The sequence below is a fragment of the Miniopterus schreibersii genome (genome assembly GCF_964146895.1).
Source record: "Miniopterus schreibersii genome assembly, chromosome: 1".
In the NCBI taxonomy this organism is placed as follows: Eukaryota; Metazoa; Chordata; class Mammalia; order Chiroptera; family Miniopteridae; genus Miniopterus; species Miniopterus schreibersii.
In genome coordinates this window covers 158844669-158866685 of record NC_138101.1, presented here as the reverse complement: position 1 = coordinate 158866685, position 22017 = coordinate 158844669, and the positions used below count along the sequence as shown (strand labels likewise).

At 33.6% G+C, this 22017-nt stretch overlaps 1 protein-coding gene across 4 annotated transcripts in view; it reads left to right on the top strand.

Annotated features, from left to right (window-relative positions):
- VPS13C (vacuolar protein sorting 13 homolog C) overlaps nucleotides 1-22017 on the top strand; it is a 165423-nt gene that overhangs the window by 120558 nt on the left and 22848 nt on the right. For all 4 annotated transcript variants that reach the window (XM_081137882.1, XM_081137883.1, XM_081137884.1 and 1 more), the window contains 14 exons: nucleotides 1470-1574; nucleotides 2311-2475; nucleotides 4113-4241; nucleotides 4515-4648; nucleotides 5987-6113; nucleotides 9601-9836; nucleotides 14549-14690; nucleotides 15759-15899; nucleotides 16968-17049; nucleotides 17171-17240; nucleotides 17843-17954; nucleotides 18074-18187; nucleotides 20106-20245; nucleotides 21823-21904. In XM_081137882.1, the coding sequence (XP_080994008.1) occupies nucleotides 1470-1574; nucleotides 2311-2475; nucleotides 4113-4241; nucleotides 4515-4648; nucleotides 5987-6113; nucleotides 9601-9836; nucleotides 14549-14690; nucleotides 15759-15899; nucleotides 16968-17049; nucleotides 17171-17240; nucleotides 17843-17954; nucleotides 18074-18187; nucleotides 20106-20245; nucleotides 21823-21904 (1779 nt within the window). The remainder of the gene's footprint in view (nucleotides 1-1469; nucleotides 1575-2310; nucleotides 2476-4112; nucleotides 4242-4514; nucleotides 4649-5986; nucleotides 6114-9600; nucleotides 9837-14548; nucleotides 14691-15758; nucleotides 15900-16967; nucleotides 17050-17170; nucleotides 17241-17842; nucleotides 17955-18073; nucleotides 18188-20105; nucleotides 20246-21822; nucleotides 21905-22017) is intronic.

Below are 22017 nucleotides of genomic sequence, written 5' to 3'. Positions count from 1 at the left end.
TTATGTAGTTTATCAGTGATGAAATGACATTTCAAAAGATGAACAGTTGAATTTGGTGTATATTACCCGAGTCCTATGCATGAAGATCTAAGCCAGACCTTTGGGAGAGAAACTAATTCCTAAGCCTGGTCCTTTATGCTCTGGTTCCATCTTTTTTTTTTCAGACTCATATCTTTATATATATATATATTTTATTGTTGAGGGCATTACAGATGTCCCCCCTTTCCACCCCTTACCCCTCCACTCATGACCCACTCCACGCCCCGCCTGTCCCATTGTCTGTGTCCATGGCTGTTCATATATACTTATAAGTTCTTTGGTTAATCTCTCCCCTGCCCTCCGTCCCACCTTCCCTCTTGGTATTGCTTACCATACACTTCCCAGATCCTTACCTCTAGGCCTTTGTATACTCACCCTCTGTCTAGAATACCTCTTTTCCTCTGGTTCCCTCTCTGCCTCATCTTTTCTGGTTATCTGCTCTTCATCCTTTGGCGTTCTGCTCAGGCCTGAAATATGTGAAGGATTTTCTGACCATCTAAAGTGGGCCTAGATATCCCATCCATGTTCTTAGAACAGTGGTTCTCAAATTTCAGTGTGCATTCAAATAGCCCCAGTGTGCATTTAAATAGCATTTAAAATAGATTGCTGAGCCCTCATAGTTTGATTCAGTAGGTCTGGATAGGGTCTGATAATTGCATTTCTAATACATTCTCAGGTGATGCTGATGGTGCTGGTCCATCACTACACTTTGAGAACTACTGTCTTAGAATGTTGATTAATATTAATACATGGTATTATAATAACTGTGTATGTGTCTGACCTTTGGTTGTCCTCAGGTTTTGTACATTATAGTTGGGTGGGTAGAACTTAATACAGGAACACAGTTATGTCTCTTCTATAAAACTTGATCTAAATCCCACAACCAGAAGTAAACTTTTTACTTTCTCACCTTGATAGCATTTTGTACCTTTTGTATGGCTTTTATCATATCTTGCATCATAATTATTAATATGTATTTCCTGTTTTCTCTGTTTAGTTGGAAGCTCATTGAAGATAGGAACTGTGTTTTATTGCCTTCCATTCTGCTTATCACAGTGCCTTTTACTTAAGGTTTGCTGAATGATGTTAAAGGCATAAACTCTGTGCTAAAACTTTATTTCTTAGCTCAGTATCATAAGTCTGACGCTGAAAACTATTTTACATTATAGTTCTTTTTAAAACAACACAAGGTCTCACTGGTATAAATCTTTCAAATCGCTATACTCATTGCATAGGTAAATGAGGAGGTCAGAACATTACTTTTGTATTGACCCTCAGAGTTTTGTTACCATTTGCAGTATGACTTTGATTATATTTTTCTGTTTCCCATGATACTAAGTAAATTTCTAGTGACCTAGCAACTTTTCATCAAATAAAATTAATATAGTCTTTTAGGTTTCTTATCTGATGATATGTGTTCTCTGGTGTAGGTACAATTAAAAATTTCGACTAGTGCCTGGTCCAATGGTTTTTCATTGGATACAGTGGGAAGTTATGGGTGTGTGAAGTGTCCTGCCAACAATATGGAATACCTGGTAAGATTCTGTTCACTTATTTACCTTTGACTTTATTTACATTTTCTTCAGTACAACAGCTGGATCCTAAGGGATACAGAAATTTTAATCCATAGTATTATACAAAGGACTGTTATCTCTACAAATTTCTATGGCCAGTAGTACCATAGCAAAAACAGAAGTTGTCAAACTTTATGACAGTGAGTTGAATATATCCATAAGCAACTTGGTAAATATTCAGTGTATACTAGAATTCTTCTTCCATTCCACTCCCTGCCAAACATTTCTTTAATCTTAAATTTGACTGAAAATTTGAACAATCTGATGCCAATTGAACTGTTTTAGTTCCACTTTGAAATTTTTATCTTGTTTTACTAACAACAGATAATAAATGCAGCAAAACTTGAGCCTCTACACTAATTATAAAACAGCTTATGTTTGAAATGTTAAAAAGTAAAGACTATAAATAAATTAAATCTGTTATTACAAGTCATCATTAGTTAAATTGTTAATTGATATTTCTTGAGTTGATTTCTGATGGAGCCAAACTAAGAAACCAAAATTTTTCTTAGTAGTAGATAATCATTAATGGAATATGGCTTATAGTAGTTACTTTATAGTAGTTACTTTAAGAAATAATATTTTAAAATATTTTGAGAAGTCTCTATGAAGGGGGGTGTGTGTGTGTGTGTTTGTATTTCAAAGAAGCTGTATAAAGTATTGGGAAATGATAAGCTTGTTTGTTTCCTTTCCACAGGTTGGCGTTAGCATCAAAATGAGCAGCTTTAATCTTACTCGAATAGTTACTCTGACTCCCTTTTGTACCATTGCAAATAAGTCATCATTAGAACTAGAAGTTGGTGAAATTGCATCTGATGGCTCAATGCCAACTAATAAGTGGAACTATATTGCTTCTTCAGAGGTAAATTTTCCTTTGATATAACTGGCTCCTAAAATGTACGAATAAATATAGACATATAAATAAGAATTATATATGCCTTTTTGACATACTCACTTTTCTGTCATATTTGTGTTAAAATAGGACAGCCAACTTTGAAAGACTTTTTTTTCAATGTAGTAGGAGCCCTCACGAACTTGCTCTTTTGTCCGTATGGCATGCCACTAGCATTTTTAAAAGGTTTTCTTACTGAAAGACTTTTGTTACACACTGTAAGCATATGTTAAAAAAAGTAAATTGTTGATGATATTTATCACTAGCCCAGTCTATGTGGTTAACACTAATTCTCTAGTTTTCCTATATGTGTAGAGCGTGGATATAAAGGTAATATACAGTGTATTGTCTCAGTAGTCAGTATAAAGGATTCTGTATTCAAGTCACTTATAATCTTGTTGGAGGGTTTAAAACAGATAAATTAACACATGGGGAAAAAATTTTGTATATGCCTAGTTATAGGTGGTTATAAATTTCTGAAAGGATGAGCTGGAAGTCTCCTTGAAAATTTCCTAAAATTCAACCCCCTTACTTTACAGAGAAGGAAATTTAATCTCATGCTTTTCTAAGGTTAATACAGTCATTGGAAGTTGAGATCATTGTGATTTAAATCAAAGGGGAAAATTTCATAGAAGAGGTGGGATTTGAACTAAACTTTGCAGGTGGTGAGTAAGATTTAAGGAGGTGAAGAGAATAAGGGAAAAGGGGAGGGCGGGGAGAGGACAGGTGCAAAGACAAGCTTTAGTGCTTGAATTTACCTGAGTTTTCAACCAAACCAGCTGACCTTGAAGATAGAGCCATTCTTCTATATATCTCAAAAAAATTCTAAAATCATTTTAAAAATACTTAGCAAAACTTGAAGAGGAAGGATTCCAAATATAACACAAACAGATTTAGAGCTCTAGGAGGTATGTGCCTTCCAAGGTACTTAGAATGATCTCCGCAGACTTGGCAACAAATAAATGCCCATTATCTTTTTAATCTTTTTATCTTTGATGTGAGTTTGATTAACAGTAGTATTTTTATTCAGAAGTAGAATTTACCCACTATTCTCTAACAGAGAGACATTTTGTATTAGAAGCTAAAAATGTCAGTTTTACAGATAAGAAAACTGAGGCTCAAAAAGGTATATAATTTGATTAAGGTCAGACAGCTGGGTAGGTGGTATTAGTACTTCCAGCAAGGTTTGTAGATTCTCCTCTGCCTTTATTTATCTTTCTGGTTTATTTTGGATAAGATATTCTGAAAGAATTCATAGTGCATTAGGAGTTAAAGTAAGATATGCATAAAAAGTGTTACCAAGATTTTAGTTTTTAAAGATTTGAGGTATTTGAGACATTCTTAATCATAAGCTCTTCAGTTTCTCATATTGTAATTATTTCATAAGGGTGTATGGACTAATATATCTATATTCTTCTGATAGAGTTTCTTTGATTTCATAGTCATTATATTATCAATCATCTTAATATGAGATGTGGAGGGAATATTTTAAGGAACTGAGTAGTAATTAAAACAGGATCATACTTAGAAGTGAAAACTTAATTAACCACTGTCTTATTTATAGCACAGAATTGTTTTAAGACTAATATTAACTTTTATATTTTTAGTGTCTTCCATTTTGGCCTGAAAATTTGTCAGGCAAACTTTGTGTGAGAGTAGTGGGCTGTGAAGGATCCTCCAGACCATTCTTTTATAACCGACAGGATAATGGCACTCTGTTGAGCTTAGAAGATCTGGTAGGTTTTCATGTTTTAAAATAAAATATCTTTGATTTTTAAAATTTGCTTTCAAATTACAGCATGCCTTAAAATCTACTTGTAATTATTTGAAGATACCACTGTATCAATATGTAATGCCATACATAGATTTGTAAGAGGTCAGAGACAGTGTGCTTTTCGTAAGAATTTAAGAAAACAAAGTGTTGTGTCTACATAGCTGATTAAAATTCTAAATGTAAGTACAGGTTAAAGCATTACCTCACACGTACTTTTTTCTCTCTCCTATAATAGAATGGGGGTATTTTGGTGGATGTAAACACTGCTGAACATTCAACTGTCATAACCTTCTCTGATTACCATGAGGGATCTGCACCGGCCCTAATAATAAACCATACACCATGGGACATCCTCACATATAAACAGAGGTATGAAAAAGAAGAGTTCATGCAAAATCTTATTTGCTTCAAATTTCCATCTAGGAAACACTTGAGACTAAATGTGTTCCGAGTTTAGAAGGGTAATGTGGGACACATGCTGTTTACTGCTAATACCCTCATCAGGTTTTGAGACAGTACTCTACGATCAAACACAGGAAATTGATATTTCTGCAGCAAAACTTAGGAATATTTATACTGATTGGGATAAATGAAAACTGTTAATTGTCTCACATCATTTTAGATCAGGTTTTGCTGCCAAATGACTGTCAACATCAAACTTACAGAAAAATCTTTGGACTTTTGGAGTTTTATAAATTTCAGAATTGCATCTAAGGAATTGTGAATCTGTTTAAACATTCTTCTTTTGTAACCTGATAATGCTTAGTGAACCTCTTCCTATATATTTATATCCAGGTTTTTTTTGGTAGAGGTAGTAAAAGATTAGATGGGAGGACACTGAGTATTCATGTTGAATGTATAGTACACACTGATAGGAATTTTATTGGTTTTGTTTAAAACTAATGATAGTTTTAAACCCGTACAATATATAATATTATGTATTTGCAAAGAATGATTATTATAAATCTGCAAGACATTATTATAAAATAATTCTACATATGTAACTACATATATAAATATAAAATAATGCCTTACAGATTTGTCTGTTCTTAACTCTCATGGCTTGAATCCACTGAGAGATTTAGAAGTAGAGATTGAGATAGAAACTTAATTGTGTTATTTTTTGTTGTTGTTTTTTAGTTCTCTGGAAAGTTTTTTATATTATGTGGGACAATACTTCTTAGATTTTAATTATTAATTTCAGTATCTCCTGGAAATCTTGTTAAAATGCAGATTCTGATTAGGAGGGTTTAATGGAGTCCAGGATTTCGCATTCCCGGCCCTCGCCCCAGGAAGTGCTGATGCTGCTGGTCCACGGACCACCCTTAGAGTGGCAACAGTATGGACCCAATTTTTTTCCTGCAACTCATAGTTCTTATGAATTGTATTTGATTAAAAAGTTTAAATTTAAATACTGCTACTATTCGCAGCTTTTCTACAGGTGTGTTCTCACATACCAGTCTGTTTACCTTAATGAATTCAATTGCTGTGATCTTACCTGCATCAGTTTAGAGCATACTGAAACCTCAGAAAGGGCACTGTTCTGTTACTTCAAGCTTCAAAACCATTAGTTTACTGAGCATTTTAGGGTACTTATTTTTAGGCAGAAGCAATTTTATAAGATTTTTGTGCAAATTTCTACCTCAGTAAAACACGGGTCTGGGTTTCTCAAGCTGATATTTTAATCTTCCATTGGTTGTGTTTCAGTGGGTCACAGGAAGAAGTGGTATTGCTGCCAAGACAAGCTCGACTTTTTGCCTGGGCAGATCCTACTGGTACCAGAAAACTTACATGGAGATATGCAGCAAATATTGGGGAACACGATCTGTTAAAGGTATCATTTGATGTGAATGATGGCAAAGGAAGCAAACAAGCTAGCTTCACATAGTTGTCTTCAGTTTTTGAGCTAAAAATGAATTGGAAATATTTCAAAATAAGTTACTTTTGGACTTAAGATTCCAAATAGTTCAATATTTTATCTTAGATATGTCAAAATAATTCATTTACTGGCCTACTTCATCTTGCCCAAGTGAAGATCAGCAAAGTACGTTTTTATGTACCTGTTTTTAAAAGGAAGGAATTTTAAGGCTAAGTGAAAAACAACTTTATTTTGAACATATGCATACCACTGTTGGCTGTGAGGTTTTTAGGCATGCTTTCCCAATCAAGGCCATCTTTTTTTAATTAAAGGAGTCTTATAGTATGCAAATTCTCCCATATAAATTTAATGAAATGTTTATTGAAACAATATTTAGGTAACTAAATCAAATATGTTATTTCTTAGACTCTTAGACTTTGAGAAGGGCCTAAGAATTCATCTATTAACCTTTCTCTAATATAGAAATAGCTCTTGCATAATGAGAAATCATCTAGTTTCTATAGGAATGTATTCTATTATGAACAGTTCATATAGTGTCATATTCCATTGTCTGATAATGCCAATTGTTAAAAAAAAAACTTTATTGGCTTTTGCTTTAAAATGGTAATTGGCCATCAGTGACTGAATTATCCTTTCCTATATTCCCTCTGAAATACCCGTAAAAATCAGACTGATAGTTCCCCTGTTACAAGATTCTTGGAGAGATTTTCATCATAACAATTCGTTGGAGCTCTCTTGGCTTGCTTGTGCTTTACTTTTACAACAGAGAAATTCTCAAGATTTATAAGTGGTAGAGAGAGGCTTAAATTCTCTGATACTCTTAGATACATGGCTCAGAGACATAGGACCTATACTGGGGGCCCCTGTACTCTGCGGTATTATTTCCCCTTTCCTCACATTTAGTGCCACTCAGCAACCACAACTCGCAGAAAGTAGTATACAGACATGAGAGACAGTGGGAATAGCATCCTGGAGAAGGCTGTTGAAATCTGTATATTGAGTCTGCTTCCGGAAGAATCCTGGTATAGTGTATGCAGGGGATTGCAGTTTTTAATGTTTCTCTTCTATCGGAGAACCAGGCAGTAGGAAAAGTAGCTAATTGCACCTCAGTCAAGAGGTAATCTGCCAGATTATGAAAACTGATGTAGAAGCAAGGCAGTGCCCATTTTTTTTGTCCGTTTAATTGATCTGAGAAGGGAGTTGTCAGGCCCTGGTGGACATGCCATGGGAATTCAAAGGGAATCCGTACGGTATTGGCAAGCACTAGGGCTGAGCCAGTCTTTGCTCCTCAAATATGAATAAACACAAATATTACGTGGGGCTTATGAAAAACTACTTCAGGAGCACAATGTGACATTATCCTGTATATTCTGAGGGCAGCTATACCTCTGGAAGAGTTGGTACTGCAGGAGCAGAAGAAAATTTTCAAAATATAGGCATGGCATCCTCAACTGAGTTATAAGGAAAAGACAGCTATGAAATAGGAGAAAGCCTGGTGAAATAAAAGACAAAAACAGCAAAGAAAAGTGAAAGAGTAGTGGAGAAACAGAATATTATATATTATATAATATTATATAAGTACTGTTTAACCCTACATTTCAATTTGAGAAATATAGATAAAAGATTATGGTTTTATTAAAAAACCAGTACCAATTAATAGAACTAAAATCAGTGATAAGTGAATTTTAAGACAATTGAGAAAATGAAGAAAATTTTGCCCTTAAAGTCAAAGAAGGAAACCTAAAGGAGTATATAGATGGCAAATGCCTTCTATTGATTGTATGTTATGTGTTAATGTGTTTCATATATTATCTCTAATTCTTATGATTGAAACTTATAACTGCTGGTTAGAATTCAAAACTTTCTAACTTCGTAGTAATAAGACATTTCCCACTTAAACCATGTTTCCTGTTAGTTATGTCAATAAGTGAAAATGTTTAAATTCTTTTAGTAAATGACAAAAAACACTCAGATTAAGTTAAAAAATAGTATCTAACTATAAGCTACTTGCAAGAGATCTATCTTAACCTAACTAACACAGAAAATTATAAACATGAAGAGATAGTAAAGACAACAGGCAAACAGATACAAAAAGAAATCAAAGTTGTTGAGGTTAATTTCTGAACAACTCTAATTCAAAGCAAAAACCATTAAGCAGAATATGATAATATAACATAGAAGGCCTGATAGCTGTACCTTCACACAATGAATGACATTGCATCAAAATACAAAACTTTAGGTGCGGGAAGTCAAGTGAAACACAATTACCTGAGGATATTTTAACAAACCGTGTTTAATTTTTAACAGATCCAATAGATGAAAAACAAATAGAATTAGAGAATATTGAAATAACTAAGATTGAACCAACATACATAGCAAGTTTTGTAGTTTATGAAGAAAGAATTCCTCCTCTTAATAGGTATCTTTGAAACACACAATTTGCATATTAGAGCTAAAAAATTTGATTAGGCTACTTTGAGATATGTTAAGAGCAATAGATAAATTTTATTTACTTTATTTACTTTATTTTTAATTGTTTACACTATTACAGATGTCCCCATTTCTCCCACCTTTGCCCACATCTCCCTTTCCTCACCTTGCCTCCCTTCCCTCTGGCGATCACCACACTGTTGTCTGTGTCCATGTCAGTCGTATATGTTCTTTGACTAGTCCCTTCACCTTCTTCCATCCACTGTCCCCTCCTCCCTCCCCTCTGACAGCTGTCATTCTGTTCCATGTATCCATGCCTCTGTTTCTGACAACAAAAAAATTATTTCTATACTCTTGGGGAATCCTTTATTTGTTTATTTGTGTGTGTTTTTCTAAGAAAGCATGAGATGAAAAGCACATAGGTAGGTACTTGTACTATCTGTTGAAATGAACTGTGGTTATATTTATGTTAAGCCCAGATGAAGAGGAATCATTATTTTGATCTCTGAAAAAACTAACCAAATCGAGCCTCATATTTTTTAGAGCTATATGAGACCTTCAGCCAAAAAGGCTATTCTTGGTGAAATGTAATTTATATAAATGTTTGCCCTGTTGTAAAATTTTTAAACAAAAATAAACTAGGTTAGTTTTACCTGAGGTCTAATAAGCTTCTGAACCATTCTGTTGTCCATCTTGGAGACAAGTACGCATCTTATGCATTGGTGCCATTGAAGGCTATTCTTGTTCCTGCTAAGTGCCTTTTGAGCATCAACTAGGTAACTCAAACTAAGGTATAAAAAAAAAAAAATTAAGCACTATCAATCTTTATTATTGTTTGAAAAAATTGGTGAAATGTTTTGAAATAGATTATAAGTTTATGTCATTTTGATGGTTAGAGTTTTCCAATTTATAGTCATGCTTTTTAAACTTTTCTAAACTTTCTGTTACTGTAGTTCAGATTTATGTAATAAAACTGTTTGTGGGTTTAATAGAAAGTCTCTCTTTTCCCCAGGATGAACGTGGACAGTTTCCATATGATGCAAACAACCAGATACACTGGGTGTCATTCCTGGATGGGCGCCAGAGAGTTTTGCTTTTCACTGATGATGTTGCCTTGGTTTCCAAAGCACTGCAGGCGGAAGAAATGGAGCAGGCTGATCATGAAATAACCTTTTCTCTTCTTGGTCTTGGGCTTTCACTGGTTAACAATGAAAAGAAGCAAGAAGTTTCATATATTGGGATAACCAGGTATGGAAGGAGGGAGATAAGTCATCAGAAATCTTTAAAAGACATTGAGTTCATAATATCAAATTTGATGAGTAAACATTTACCTGTTCTGAATTTGATATACTATACATTCTTTCAGGAAACTTTACGGAACAGTTGTTTTCACTGCCAGTTGGTTGAAAACCACATAGGATAGAAAGACACTGAGATAATGTCTTTGTCTTTACAATACTCATCCTCAGTTGATGGGGAAGAAAAAGGTTTGCGTCTTTCTTAGTTGTTTATATGTATTTTTATAAATGAATGATAAAAACACAGAAATGCTACAAAGAAGTATGCACACATACAATGGAAATTCAGAGGTAGAAGCAACTAATTTGTTTTGTGCATCAGAGGCTGGAGAAACTGGCAGGGGTCAGGAGAGGCCAACAACAGTGGGTCAGATAAGTTAGAAAACAGGTTCATAGAGGAGGCAGTATTTGACATGGGTACATAATTGTTAATGGGTGATTATTTAGAACTGTTTAAAAGTAATGGGACCAGTTACTTTCTCTGGTTCTGCTTATACATGTATAAGAAAAATATTTGAATTATTTATTTTTTTTCTAATCACACTAACTTTGGTAAAAGACTCGTTTTTTGGAGGCTGATGGGTGGAATGGTTAACATGTGATCATGTATAATCAGCATAAAATCTATTGGTGTTCATGTGTTTAGTGAAGTAAAAAATTTAATAAAGCCATCATGTACATAATGCACTTTGTACAACACCTGACAGATTAAGCTTTCTATAAATGCTATGACAATTAATTAATACATTATTAATGCATTTATGTATATATGAGTAATATATTCTCTTGGCTATACATTTCAGTGTATAGGGTTTTTAAGAATTTTTAATTTATTGATTTTTTTTTTTTAGAGAGAGAGGAAATGAGAGAAAGAAAAACATCCAATTATTGTTCCACTTGCTTATGCATTCGTTGGTCGTTTCTTGTAGTACCTTGACCAGAAGAAGTCCCTCTCTCTTCCTAGTTTGCTGCAGAGTTTTTACCACAAATCAGTGTTGATTTATATAATTTGAAATAGGTATTTTACTCATTACCTTCATTAACTCTTGTTCCCTAAACACATTGTATAGTGAGGACATTGTTAACACTGTCATTGTCTAATCAGTACTGACAAGCTACGTACATTAAAATACTGTGGAGTTATATTTTATCATTATGCATACTGTATAATTAGGAATTCTAACCTGCCACCTATTTTTGTGCAGCTCTTGATCTAAGAATGTTTCTTAATATTTTTAAGTGGTTGAGTAAAATCAAAAGAAAAATAATATTTTGTAACCTGAAAATTATGTGAAGTTCAAAGTTGGTCACCCCTGTGTAAAGCGTCTTTAGAACACAGCCTTGCTTATCCTTTTAAATGCCTATGCCTGTCCTTGCACTTAGTGCGCAGCAGATGTCAGTGACGTAGAACTTGAGTGTTTGAGCGCCACCATACAGTTTACACAGGAGTTAACCCTGTATCTGCAGTTTAACTTTCTGTGGCTTCAGTTACCAGTGGTTAACTGCAGTCCAAAAATATTAAATGGAAAATTCTAGGAATAAACAATTCGTAAGTTTTAAATTCCGCACCATTCTGAGCAGCTTGTTGAAATCGCTCGCCGTCCTGCTCTGCCTCACTCAGACATGAGTCACCCTTTCATCCAGAGTATCAGCGCTGGGTATGCGACCCGCCTGCTGATCACTTAGCCATCTGGGCTACCAGATCAGCTGTCACGTATTGCAGCACATGAGTTCCAGTAACCCTTATTTTACTTCATAATGGCTCCAAAATGCAAGGGTAGTGATGCCTGCAATTTGGATATGCCAAAGAGAAGCCATAAAGTGCTTCCTTTAAGTAAAAAGGTGCACGTTCTCAACTTAATAAGGAAAGAAAAGTACTGTATGTTGAGGTTGCTGAGCTCTATGGTAAGAACGAATCTTCTGTTCATGAAATTCTGAAGAAGGAAAAAGAAATCATGCTAATTTTTGCTATTGCACCTCAAACTGCAAAAGTTACAGCCACAGTATTGATAAGTGCTTAGTTAAGATGGAAAAGGCATTAAATTTGTGGGTGAGAGACATGAGCAGAAAACATGTTCTGTTGATTTTTTTGATTGACCACATTTTTCTGCAAGAAAGCATTGAGCCTATATGAAGACTTCAGCAAAATGAACCCTGAAACGAGTGATACCAAGCCATTTACTGCAAGTAAGGGATGGTTACACAGATTCAGGACTAGTTTTGGACTGAAACATATGAAATTATTGGAGAGGCTGTGTCTGCTGACGAAGAAGCTGCTGCCACATTTCCAGCAGAGCATAAGTTGATTAGGATTCATACTGTCTGTGATTTCAGGCATCCACTAAGGGTCTTGAACATTTTTCCCTGTGGATAAAGGGGGACTACTGTACTACAACTTTTGTTCATTTTTTTATTACTAATGTGTAGTCATCGTGTCAAAACAAGAAGAGAAAGATGAACTTTGAATGTCTCTGTTATAAGGTGCAGTTATCAAATGAAATGGCAAAGAGTTATGTAATGACACTATACCTGTGCTAAAAGTATACAGTATATATTGACATTTTTAAACTAAGCATGCATCACAGTATACCCAACTTCCAGGAGAGCAATGCCCAGAAAAATTAGAAAATTTAGGACTCAGTATCTAATCACAGCAGATTTTCTTTAGGAAAAAAATGAGGTTGCAACCAAAGTTAGTTTCTGAATGACTCATTTGTTAGTCAAGCAAGGAAAGCCTTTTACCATGGTGAGTTAATTGAATGATGTGATTATAACAGCTGAAGAAATGCGTCCAGAGAAAATAAACTTAGGACCATTAGCCTTTTGGTGAGAACAGTTGTTTGAGGAATTGAGGACATTCAGAGCAACATCAATAGTCAATTAAAAAACAAGGCCAGTTATTTTGAGTGTTTTTTCTTCACTCTTGATGAGTCAATGCTGCTCAGTTGTATACATATTTGAGAAGGCAGTGCTGAGTTTGAAATGACTGAAGAATTAGCCTCTGTGATAGCTGGCATAGAACAAACAGGTGAGAATATTTTCAAACAAGTTGAAGAAATATCCATTACAACCTGAAGTAGAATTTTCTAAGATACATTACAAGTGATGATGGAAAAAGTATGTGTGGAACAGAACAAGACTTAGCTGGCCTATGGTTATTCATTGTATTGTTCATCAGCAGGTACTTTGTGGAAAATATTTGAATCGATCATGTATTATCAAACCAGTAGTGTCAAATACAAGATTAACATCCTGACTTGTCTTACCACACAGCAGTTGATGGCGTAACAGCAGTGCTTTTACTGAATTCTTTTTGAGTTCTGTGCCAAGATTAAAATTTTTTTCTGAATGAAAAAAAGCACCCTCAACCACTATTATTGAAGAATGAATGGCTTTGGAAATGAGCGTTTGCTGCAGAATTGATAATGAATTCAACCTAAAAGTAGAAGACAAAACATTGTTTATGTGTAAAACTTGCATTTTAGTAAAGTCATTTTGATGACCACTAACATTTGAATCACAGGTAATGTCAGGCTGTTTTATATATATACTTCCTTTGTTGCTCAAAGTGGAAACAAGAAGTGAAATTTCCATCCCCACACCGTTTGAAGTGGGTATGTTTTATGACCTGCAACTACAGTACAGCAGCATTATTTTCTGACTTTAATGCAGGTGTAAAGGAAGTTTCCACATTTCATAATCTACTTAGCTGTGTAATAGAAGAGCTTTTGCCTAACCTTCATTTGGAAGTGATTGATCTGTAATGTACTGGCATGCTTTAAAGGCAGCTATCAAGAGAAGAATATAATAGAATAGGAAATAAAATTTTAGATTTAGAATTTTCTAATGAAAATAGAATTTTATAAATGCATTTCAAGCAATACATTTGCTCGTTTAAAATAATATTCTCATAGATCAATAGCAGTATTTTGTCAGTACCAATCTGTGGGAAAGGACAGTTTAAAAGATGCTCATTACAGATCACCATGAACAGATGACCACTTGCAGTAGATTTTGATAACAGGGAACACTAACTTGGAGCCCTAATTAAGTGAAATGTCACCCTAAAAGAGAAGTGTAAAAAATTTCTTTTGAACTGTGTATGGTGACAGATGCTAACTAGACTTATTGTGGTGATCATTTCACAGTATATACAAATATTGAATCATTAGGTTCTTTACCTTAAACTAATTTGTTTTATGTCAAGTATATTTCAGCAAATAATTAAAAAGTATAAATGTGTGTTTTTCTCATTATTAATAGACTTGTGTTTTAAAAAATTGTACACGATTGTTATTTTTATATTTTGAATTTTATCAATTAAAAAACTTGAAGAATTTTTCCCCCTTTCGTTATTTAAGTTACCTACATAATAACTTTAATTTTGTCTCAGCCCACAGCCTAAAATATTTACTATATGGTCCTTACAAAAAAGTTTGCCAGTTCTTTGATTGATGCTACTTTGTGATAGAAAAACATTTTCCATTGCCCCCTTTCCTTATGTTCTCTTATAATACAGGTATACTCTGGTGTTTAAAAAAATCTCTTGTATAAATATAATTTTCATAGAAAATTAATAGTTGTAGTAATTTTGAGTTGAATGACAGTTCCACAAACAGAAATATGTATTCCTAATTTAATTTTCTTTATGAATTAATTTAGTTCTGGTGTTGTTTGGGAGATGAAACCAAAACAGAAATGGAAGCCTTTTAGTCAAAAGCACATAATGATGCTGGAACAATCCTATAAGAAATATCAAGAAACAAGAGAACATGGCTGGATTAAACTAGACAATAATTTTGAGGTATATCAGAATTTTTTGTTTTTGTTTTTATATATGTATTTTGTTTTTGGTGGTGGTGGTGGTAAGTAAAATTTTACTGTCCAAGTAAAAATGTGGGTGTAGAAGCTAATTTATTAATAAATAAATCCTTATTTATTAGTAGGATTGGCATGGCATAATTAGTACTTATGAGTACATTTTTTATTAGTATATTTTTAATTAAAATATATTGTTATTAAGTCATATACTATGGTATATTTTTATAATTTCTTCTATTTACAAGGCAGATAGTTTCATGGAATTTGTTTTCAATAAGATTATGGAGAAATTAAGATTGCTTGAAACTTTAAAAAAATATTTTGAATAATATCAATATGTATTGCCTAATAAAGACTGTGTAAAATTATATATTTTGATCATGGGAAACCTATAGAAAACTTGTTCAATTAAATATTAATGATAGTTGGACATGGGTAGATGTTCACAAATAAAGGTATACATAGGCCCTTATAGTGTTGACTCTGGAGGTTACAAGAAGACCTCAGAATCTTGACTATAATTTCTAGCTTGTTCTGGTTTAGTCATGCAGTTTTGGTTACTCTGTCTTTGATATCCCATGGTTGAGTTTGCATTGGTTGCCAGATATGCTCCCCACCCCCAACCCCTGCCCCGTATAAATGTCAGCCATGCGAAAATGAAAATTAAAACAAAAAGTTTACAATTAGTGTCAGATATAAATAAGCTATCAACTATTCATTGTTTAACTTTGTTAAAACAGACTTTTAAAATTATCTAGGATTATCCATGACTATTGAGGTTTTTAAAAATATAAAGCATGGCTTATTTTCTAAGTACAGTTTATGTAATTGAAAAGATCCCCAGTTTTTCCCTTGTTTTCCTCATAACTTTGGTAGAAAAGTGATGATTCTGCTTCAAACATCTCAACTGTATTTCACCTTAAGGTAGATACTTTGGTGAGGGAGAGATTAAGATATTTTTTTCCCTTTCAATTTGTGAGTAAATGAATATTTAAAATTGGCGACAGTGCTAATTCCCACTTATCACAAACGCATGTTTTTTTTCTTCCAGGTCAATTTTGATAAAGTTCCAATGGAGATGCGCCTCCCTATTCGGTGCCCTATAAAGCGAGACTTTTTATCAGGAATTCAGGTTGAATTCAAGCAGTCTCCTCACCAGAGAAGTTTGCGGGCCAGGCTGTACTGGCTCCAGGTACCGTTGTCGTCCTCAGTTCAGTACCTGTACGAACAGCCCCCGACTCACGATGGCTCAGGTTACAGTCTCTCAGCTGTACAGTGGTGTGAAAGCAACAAGCATTCAGTAGGAACTGTACTCTGAATTTTGAATGCTGACATTTCCCACACTGGCGATGTGCAGTGAGTCCCCCGTGAGGCTGGGCAGAGGCCGCGGGCGCGGCTCCCAGGCGCGTGGCCACGAGGCCGCAGCTGATGCTCTGCAGTGCAGTAGTAAACGCATTTTCAATTTAATGATGTGTATCGGGTCGTAGCCCCTTCACCCCACTGTAAGTGAAGGAGCATCTGTATCTGATCACTTGGGAACCTTGGGAATGGATTTTTTTACAAAGTTCTAGCATACGTTGTAACCGATGTCTCCTTTTGTTTCTGTGCTTATTCTCCTCTCAAATATCTCGTGGATTCAGCATACTTACCAGTGAATTCCAAAGACCTTGTCCCTGCTGAGACTTTAATTTGACACGTTAGCCTGCAAGAGTGTTTCCTTGCACTGAAATTGTTATTTTTAAATACTCCTTTGAATTTGTCATCAGATCCCCCAAATAAGATTTTCTTCCATCATTCCGTGGGGATGAACAGGGCTGTCGGGGGTGCGGGGCTGCCCTTTGCTTGTCTTCTTCCTTCTCTCTCTCCCTTCCACTTATAACTGCTAGATATTATTTAGGCCATTTTATACTTTTTCTTCTTTCTGCGTATCCTTTGACTTTTATATCCAGTCTCCATTTACGTTTTATTTAAATTGTACATAAAATCTTACATGATGCATAGGTGTATTTCCATTGGTAGTGTACATGCTAAGCAACCTTGATGTAATAATGAAGATATTTATATGCTCCTTTATATAAAAAAGCTGGCCCTTGCTGAGGAATATAAGAATTTTAGATTTAAAGTGAAATTTCTGACAGTACCACATATACATACAGATACTTAATTATGATGAAATTAGTAACATCTATAATATTGTCTCTGAAACTTAAAGTTTAAATTATTTTAAATCCTGCTGAGTTCGTTTTCTGTTTTTCTTCAGGTTGATAATCAGTTACCAGGTACAATGTTCCCTGTTGTCTTTCATCCTGTGGCCCCTCCAAAATCTATTGCTTTGGATTCAGGTAAAAAACAAAAAACAAGAATTAAGTTGAGACATACTCTATTTATAAAACTTAAGTAAATATTATTTTTATCTAATATAAAGCTTGATTGCCTTTTTCTTGTTTTCTTTCTTCCTCTTAGAACCCAAACCTTTCATTGATGTGAGTGTCATCACAAGATTTAATGAGTACAGTAAAGTCTTACAGTTCAAGTAAGTAAATATTCCTCTGCCTAAAGGAATTTAAAATGAGAATCTACTTTGAAAATAAATTTTACTCTTTTGAAAGTGACTTCTACATAAAAATTATTTTCTACCTGAACATATTAATCTACCTTTGGTCAGGTAATTTTCTATGTTGAAATTTATTTTAATAATAGCCTCTATATGTTTTAAAGTACAAAATTCCTTCAACCGCCTTCTCCACTTTGTAACTCCAATTAATATATAAAATGGTCAGTGAAATATAAATGACATATGTATTAGTGAGATGTATTCTTTAAAGCAATTGCTGTGGATTCTAAAAAATGGATAGATAGTACATGCTATATCGTCTAGTTGTATTTGTCTTTTCTGTGACATGATAAATGTGGGATTTGGGACTTTAAATGCTAATTATTACCTTCGGTGAAATCGTTACTTTAATGAAAAAAAAAAATCTCAGCCTGAGTAGACTTTGATCTTGTTAACATAACACTTTTTAGGAGAGGAAGGAACAAGATCTTACTATGGCTTTTGGCCAAAATCAAAGTTTAAACATTGAAAATTACTAGGTTTGATAGAAACTCTTTCTCATTAAAATTTTTTCCCCTTAGGTATTTTATGGTCCTCATTCAGGAAATGGCCTTAAAAGTTGATCAGGGATTTCTGGGAGCTATAATTGCACTGTTTACCCCAGCAACTGACCCTGAAGCCGAAAGAAAACGGGTAACAATTTTTATTTCTTGGGAAAATTATAAAATTTGAAAAATTAAATCAGCCATTCTTTGAAATAACTGTAATAGAGAAAAAATTAAAATAGAAATTCTTGATTTAATTTTTTTCAGACAAAGTTAATCCAGCAAGATATTGATGCTCTAAACACAGAATTAATGGAGACTTCAATGACTGACATGTCAGTTCTTAGTTTCTTTGAACATTTTCATATTTCTCCTGTTAAGGTTTGTTGCAATTATTATTTTGAAAATTTGGTAGAATTGTTGTTGTACTTTTAAAGGTCTATGTATAATCATGGGCTTTAATTTGTTGTTTCAAATATTTGGTGGGAATTTCATTTGATAAATTGAAATAATTTACAGTTCTCTGTAACATGTACAACCATAATTCCCACAGAGAAATCACTAGAGCATGTTTTCTTGTCTTGAATTAATTACCCCTTTATTCAAGGAAGAAGCTGACAAAAGCATTTCTTAATTAAGCAAAGAAGTGCTCACCAACGTTTAATGTTCTGGTTGCACTTTGTAACTACTATCACTGTCTAAACAGAAAGCTATAATGGGTGCCCTCACCAGAATGTAAAAACGCTGAAGTAGGTATTACACTGTTGATGTGGTGGTTTTCACCCTTCCAACATTTGATTGTAACTAAGGGAGTAGAAAATTGGATACCTTTCACTTGTCTGATTTTGTACTTTATGAACCCATTTCCTTTTCTTCTTTTGTTGTTCTTTTTAGGTTTTATAGGGGAAGGTGACTGCTCAGGAAATTCACAAATGCTATCAACCATAATGCTCTAAACTTGTGTAATGGACCAGATTAACAATTAAGTAACTCTTTAAAATATTGATGATCCATTACATTCTCAAAAAACTGTTCACAGCACATTATTTTCAGTTGCATTCACCAATCCATTTACCTAAGTGAGGGATTTATAAAATGGAATTATTTTAAATTGATGTATTAGATTGGTGGTATCAGGCACAGCTAGTGTTGGGTTTAAAATTGATATTGTTTTATGTGGCAGTTTATACACAATTTCTTTTTCATTAATTGAAAATAAGTTATTTATGAGATTGAACAATACCTTCAAGAAATATTTATTGCATGTCTACTATCCAAGTTGCTGTGGGAGGTATAAAGTGACTTCACAGAGTTTATAATCTAGGGGATATTAAAGATTGATAATTCATGTTTTTAGACACACCGAATTATGCCATGAAGCTGAATAATTAAGATCATGAACCATAGATATTTTCTTGTTCCATCGTGACTTTGCCCTAGAGAAAGGCAGATCTCTATCCACCTAAGCTTACCTTTCCTGGATCCCAACACTGTCTTGACTCTGCAGATGGGCAAAAGTCCACATTAAAATAAAAAACCCAACAACCAGGTTTTCCTGGCCTCACCCCGTCTGCTCTATTGCACTCTATCTTGCTTAGGTACATGCCTAGGAAATGGCAGAACGAGAAAGGAGAGTCAGCTGTTCTATTTACACAGGTCTCAACTTCACCTGTGTTTCCTGACGCTGTTGCACTAATGATACATCACAAAGCAGAATAAGCTAAATGGGAATATGAAAGTCTCATGTTTAAGTCCTGAGTGGAAGGGGCCTGTGGAAGCTGAAAGCATTAATTATTACTCTTTTAAAAATTTATTCAGTGACTTGCTAGTTGTTGCCATAATTTTTACTTATTGTTATTTGTTATTGTTACTTGTAATTATAACAATTGTTATAGTTAATTGTTGCCATAAGTTATTTACCTTAATTGGATGAAAATAAATGATTCTTTTATTTTGACTGGTAGACTACTTGTGTGCCACTTGACATGTTTTCTTAAAATGAGTATGCTATTTTTGTACTTTTTTGGACCCCTCCATGTAAACACAATAGTATTTATACACTTTGAATAAAATTATAGCTCTAAATTTGGAAGAGACTATTTTATATTTTAAAAACTATGAGAATCAGGTAGGAATGAGCTATTCTATGATAATTCTATACAAAATAACAAATAATAACTTTCTTTAGGACTCTAATGAAAGATACATTTGTTTGTATCTAAAAGATCTGGTTCCTATGTATATAAATTTTTTTGTTTTGTTTTTAGCTTTTATTTATTGAGCATTATTTTTCTTTTAGTTGCATTTGAGTTTATCTTTGGGTTCTGGAGGTGAAGAATCAGACAAAGAAAAACAGGAAATGATTGCAATTCATTCCATCAATCTGCTACTGAAAAGCATAGGTGCCACTCTGACTGATGTGGATGACCTTATATTCAAGTAAGATTTATGTTAAGGTACATTGGGAGGCTTTGGTACCAAGGTTATGTTTCTGGATATTAATTTTCTTCATTTGTGCTAGAATGTTAGCTTAGAAAAACGATAATTCTTACTACTTGTACTTGAAGGGTTTGGCCCCTTTCTAATTATTCTCTTTTGGTTTGTTTATTTTACTTATAAAGATATGGTAAAAAGTCTTATGTTTTCTTCAGTTATTCATATCTTGATATAATACATTAATATAGAAAAAAATTGAATTGTTTTAACTGTATATTATATATTGACCATGTCTTAAAACAATTATATTTTAGAAATATGTAGCTACAGGATGAGATTTCAGTATAATGATAAGGCAAATTATATATAATAACTCTGTGCTACATCTAGTATTATAATACTTCCTGTGTGTCAGAGACATATATACTCAGTGAATGCTTATCCAATTGAATATTCATCAATGGTATTGAAACAAGTAGTTACCTTGGAGAAAAAAACACATAATTTATATCATTTCCACCTCACTTGTACACTATCAAATTTTGTAGGATTCAAAGAATTAAATATACAGTTCAAGTAGAAAGGATTAAGAAAAAATAGAACTTAATTGCTATCAGGTCTCTGAATAAAGGAAATCTAAGTTTAAAAGCAATGGAAACACTTTATAACAAAATCAATGAAAACAATTAAAGAATTGGGAAGATAAAATGACAAATATGACAAGTAGGATTAGGAGTCTTACTGTTTAAGGTTCATGAGAAAAAGCTAACGATTCCAGGGCCGTATTGCCAGAGGACAGTAAGCGGTAACTCACAGAAGGGAAGCTACAGCGGCTGATATAATCTGAAATACTCCATTTTATTATTTACCAAGGAATATATGAAAATTAAAGGAAATTATCAAAGACTTCAAAATATAAACAATTCTAGTAATAGGAGGGGGTGAGTCTGAGAAAAGGGTACCTTCAAAAAAAATGACTTGTATGAGTGGAAAGGGATATATATATCAAGAGTCTTAAATGTTTTTAGTCTTTCACTCAGTAATTCTTTTTGGGGGAATTCCATCAAAAAAATCTTTGAATTTAACTGAAGAGTTATATTCAGAATACACATTGCAACATTAATTATTATGCCAAAATTTGGAAATGTTCAACAGGAGAAGAATTGTTATGACACTTTCCACAAAATGATTACATAGCATTTTAAATAGCAGAGGGAAATACTTATTCACAATGTTAAGTGTAAAAATGCATACAAAATTTAAACATTTTTAAATTGCTTAAAAGAGAAAAGAAAGGTTTCAAAGTGATAATCACAAGAAGAAAGAAGGTAAAAATCTGCTGTATGGTGGGATTAGGGTTAAAACCTTTTTATTCTTTGTGTGGTTAGGAAGACTTGTATGAGAGTGGACTGTTTAGTAATAATTTTGTTACCATAATATTAAGATCTCAAGCATATATGTGGCAGATGTACAAATCTAATTGTGAAAGAATGAACATTGATTAATTTATCATTGAAATTATAATTCTCTTTTTTCAGAATATAATCGTGATACCTTTGAATCTTTCTTTCTTCCCCTAGACTTGCTTATTATGAAATTCGGTATCAGTTTTATAAAAGAGATCAGCTCATGTGGAGTGTTGTTAGACATTACAGTGAACAGGTAATTTCCTATTGTAATAATTCATAAAGAATATGCTACATAAAACGTCAAAACAAAACATTTTTGTGTGATTGTGTAGTAATTTTACCTAATTCACCTCAATTTGCAGTCTC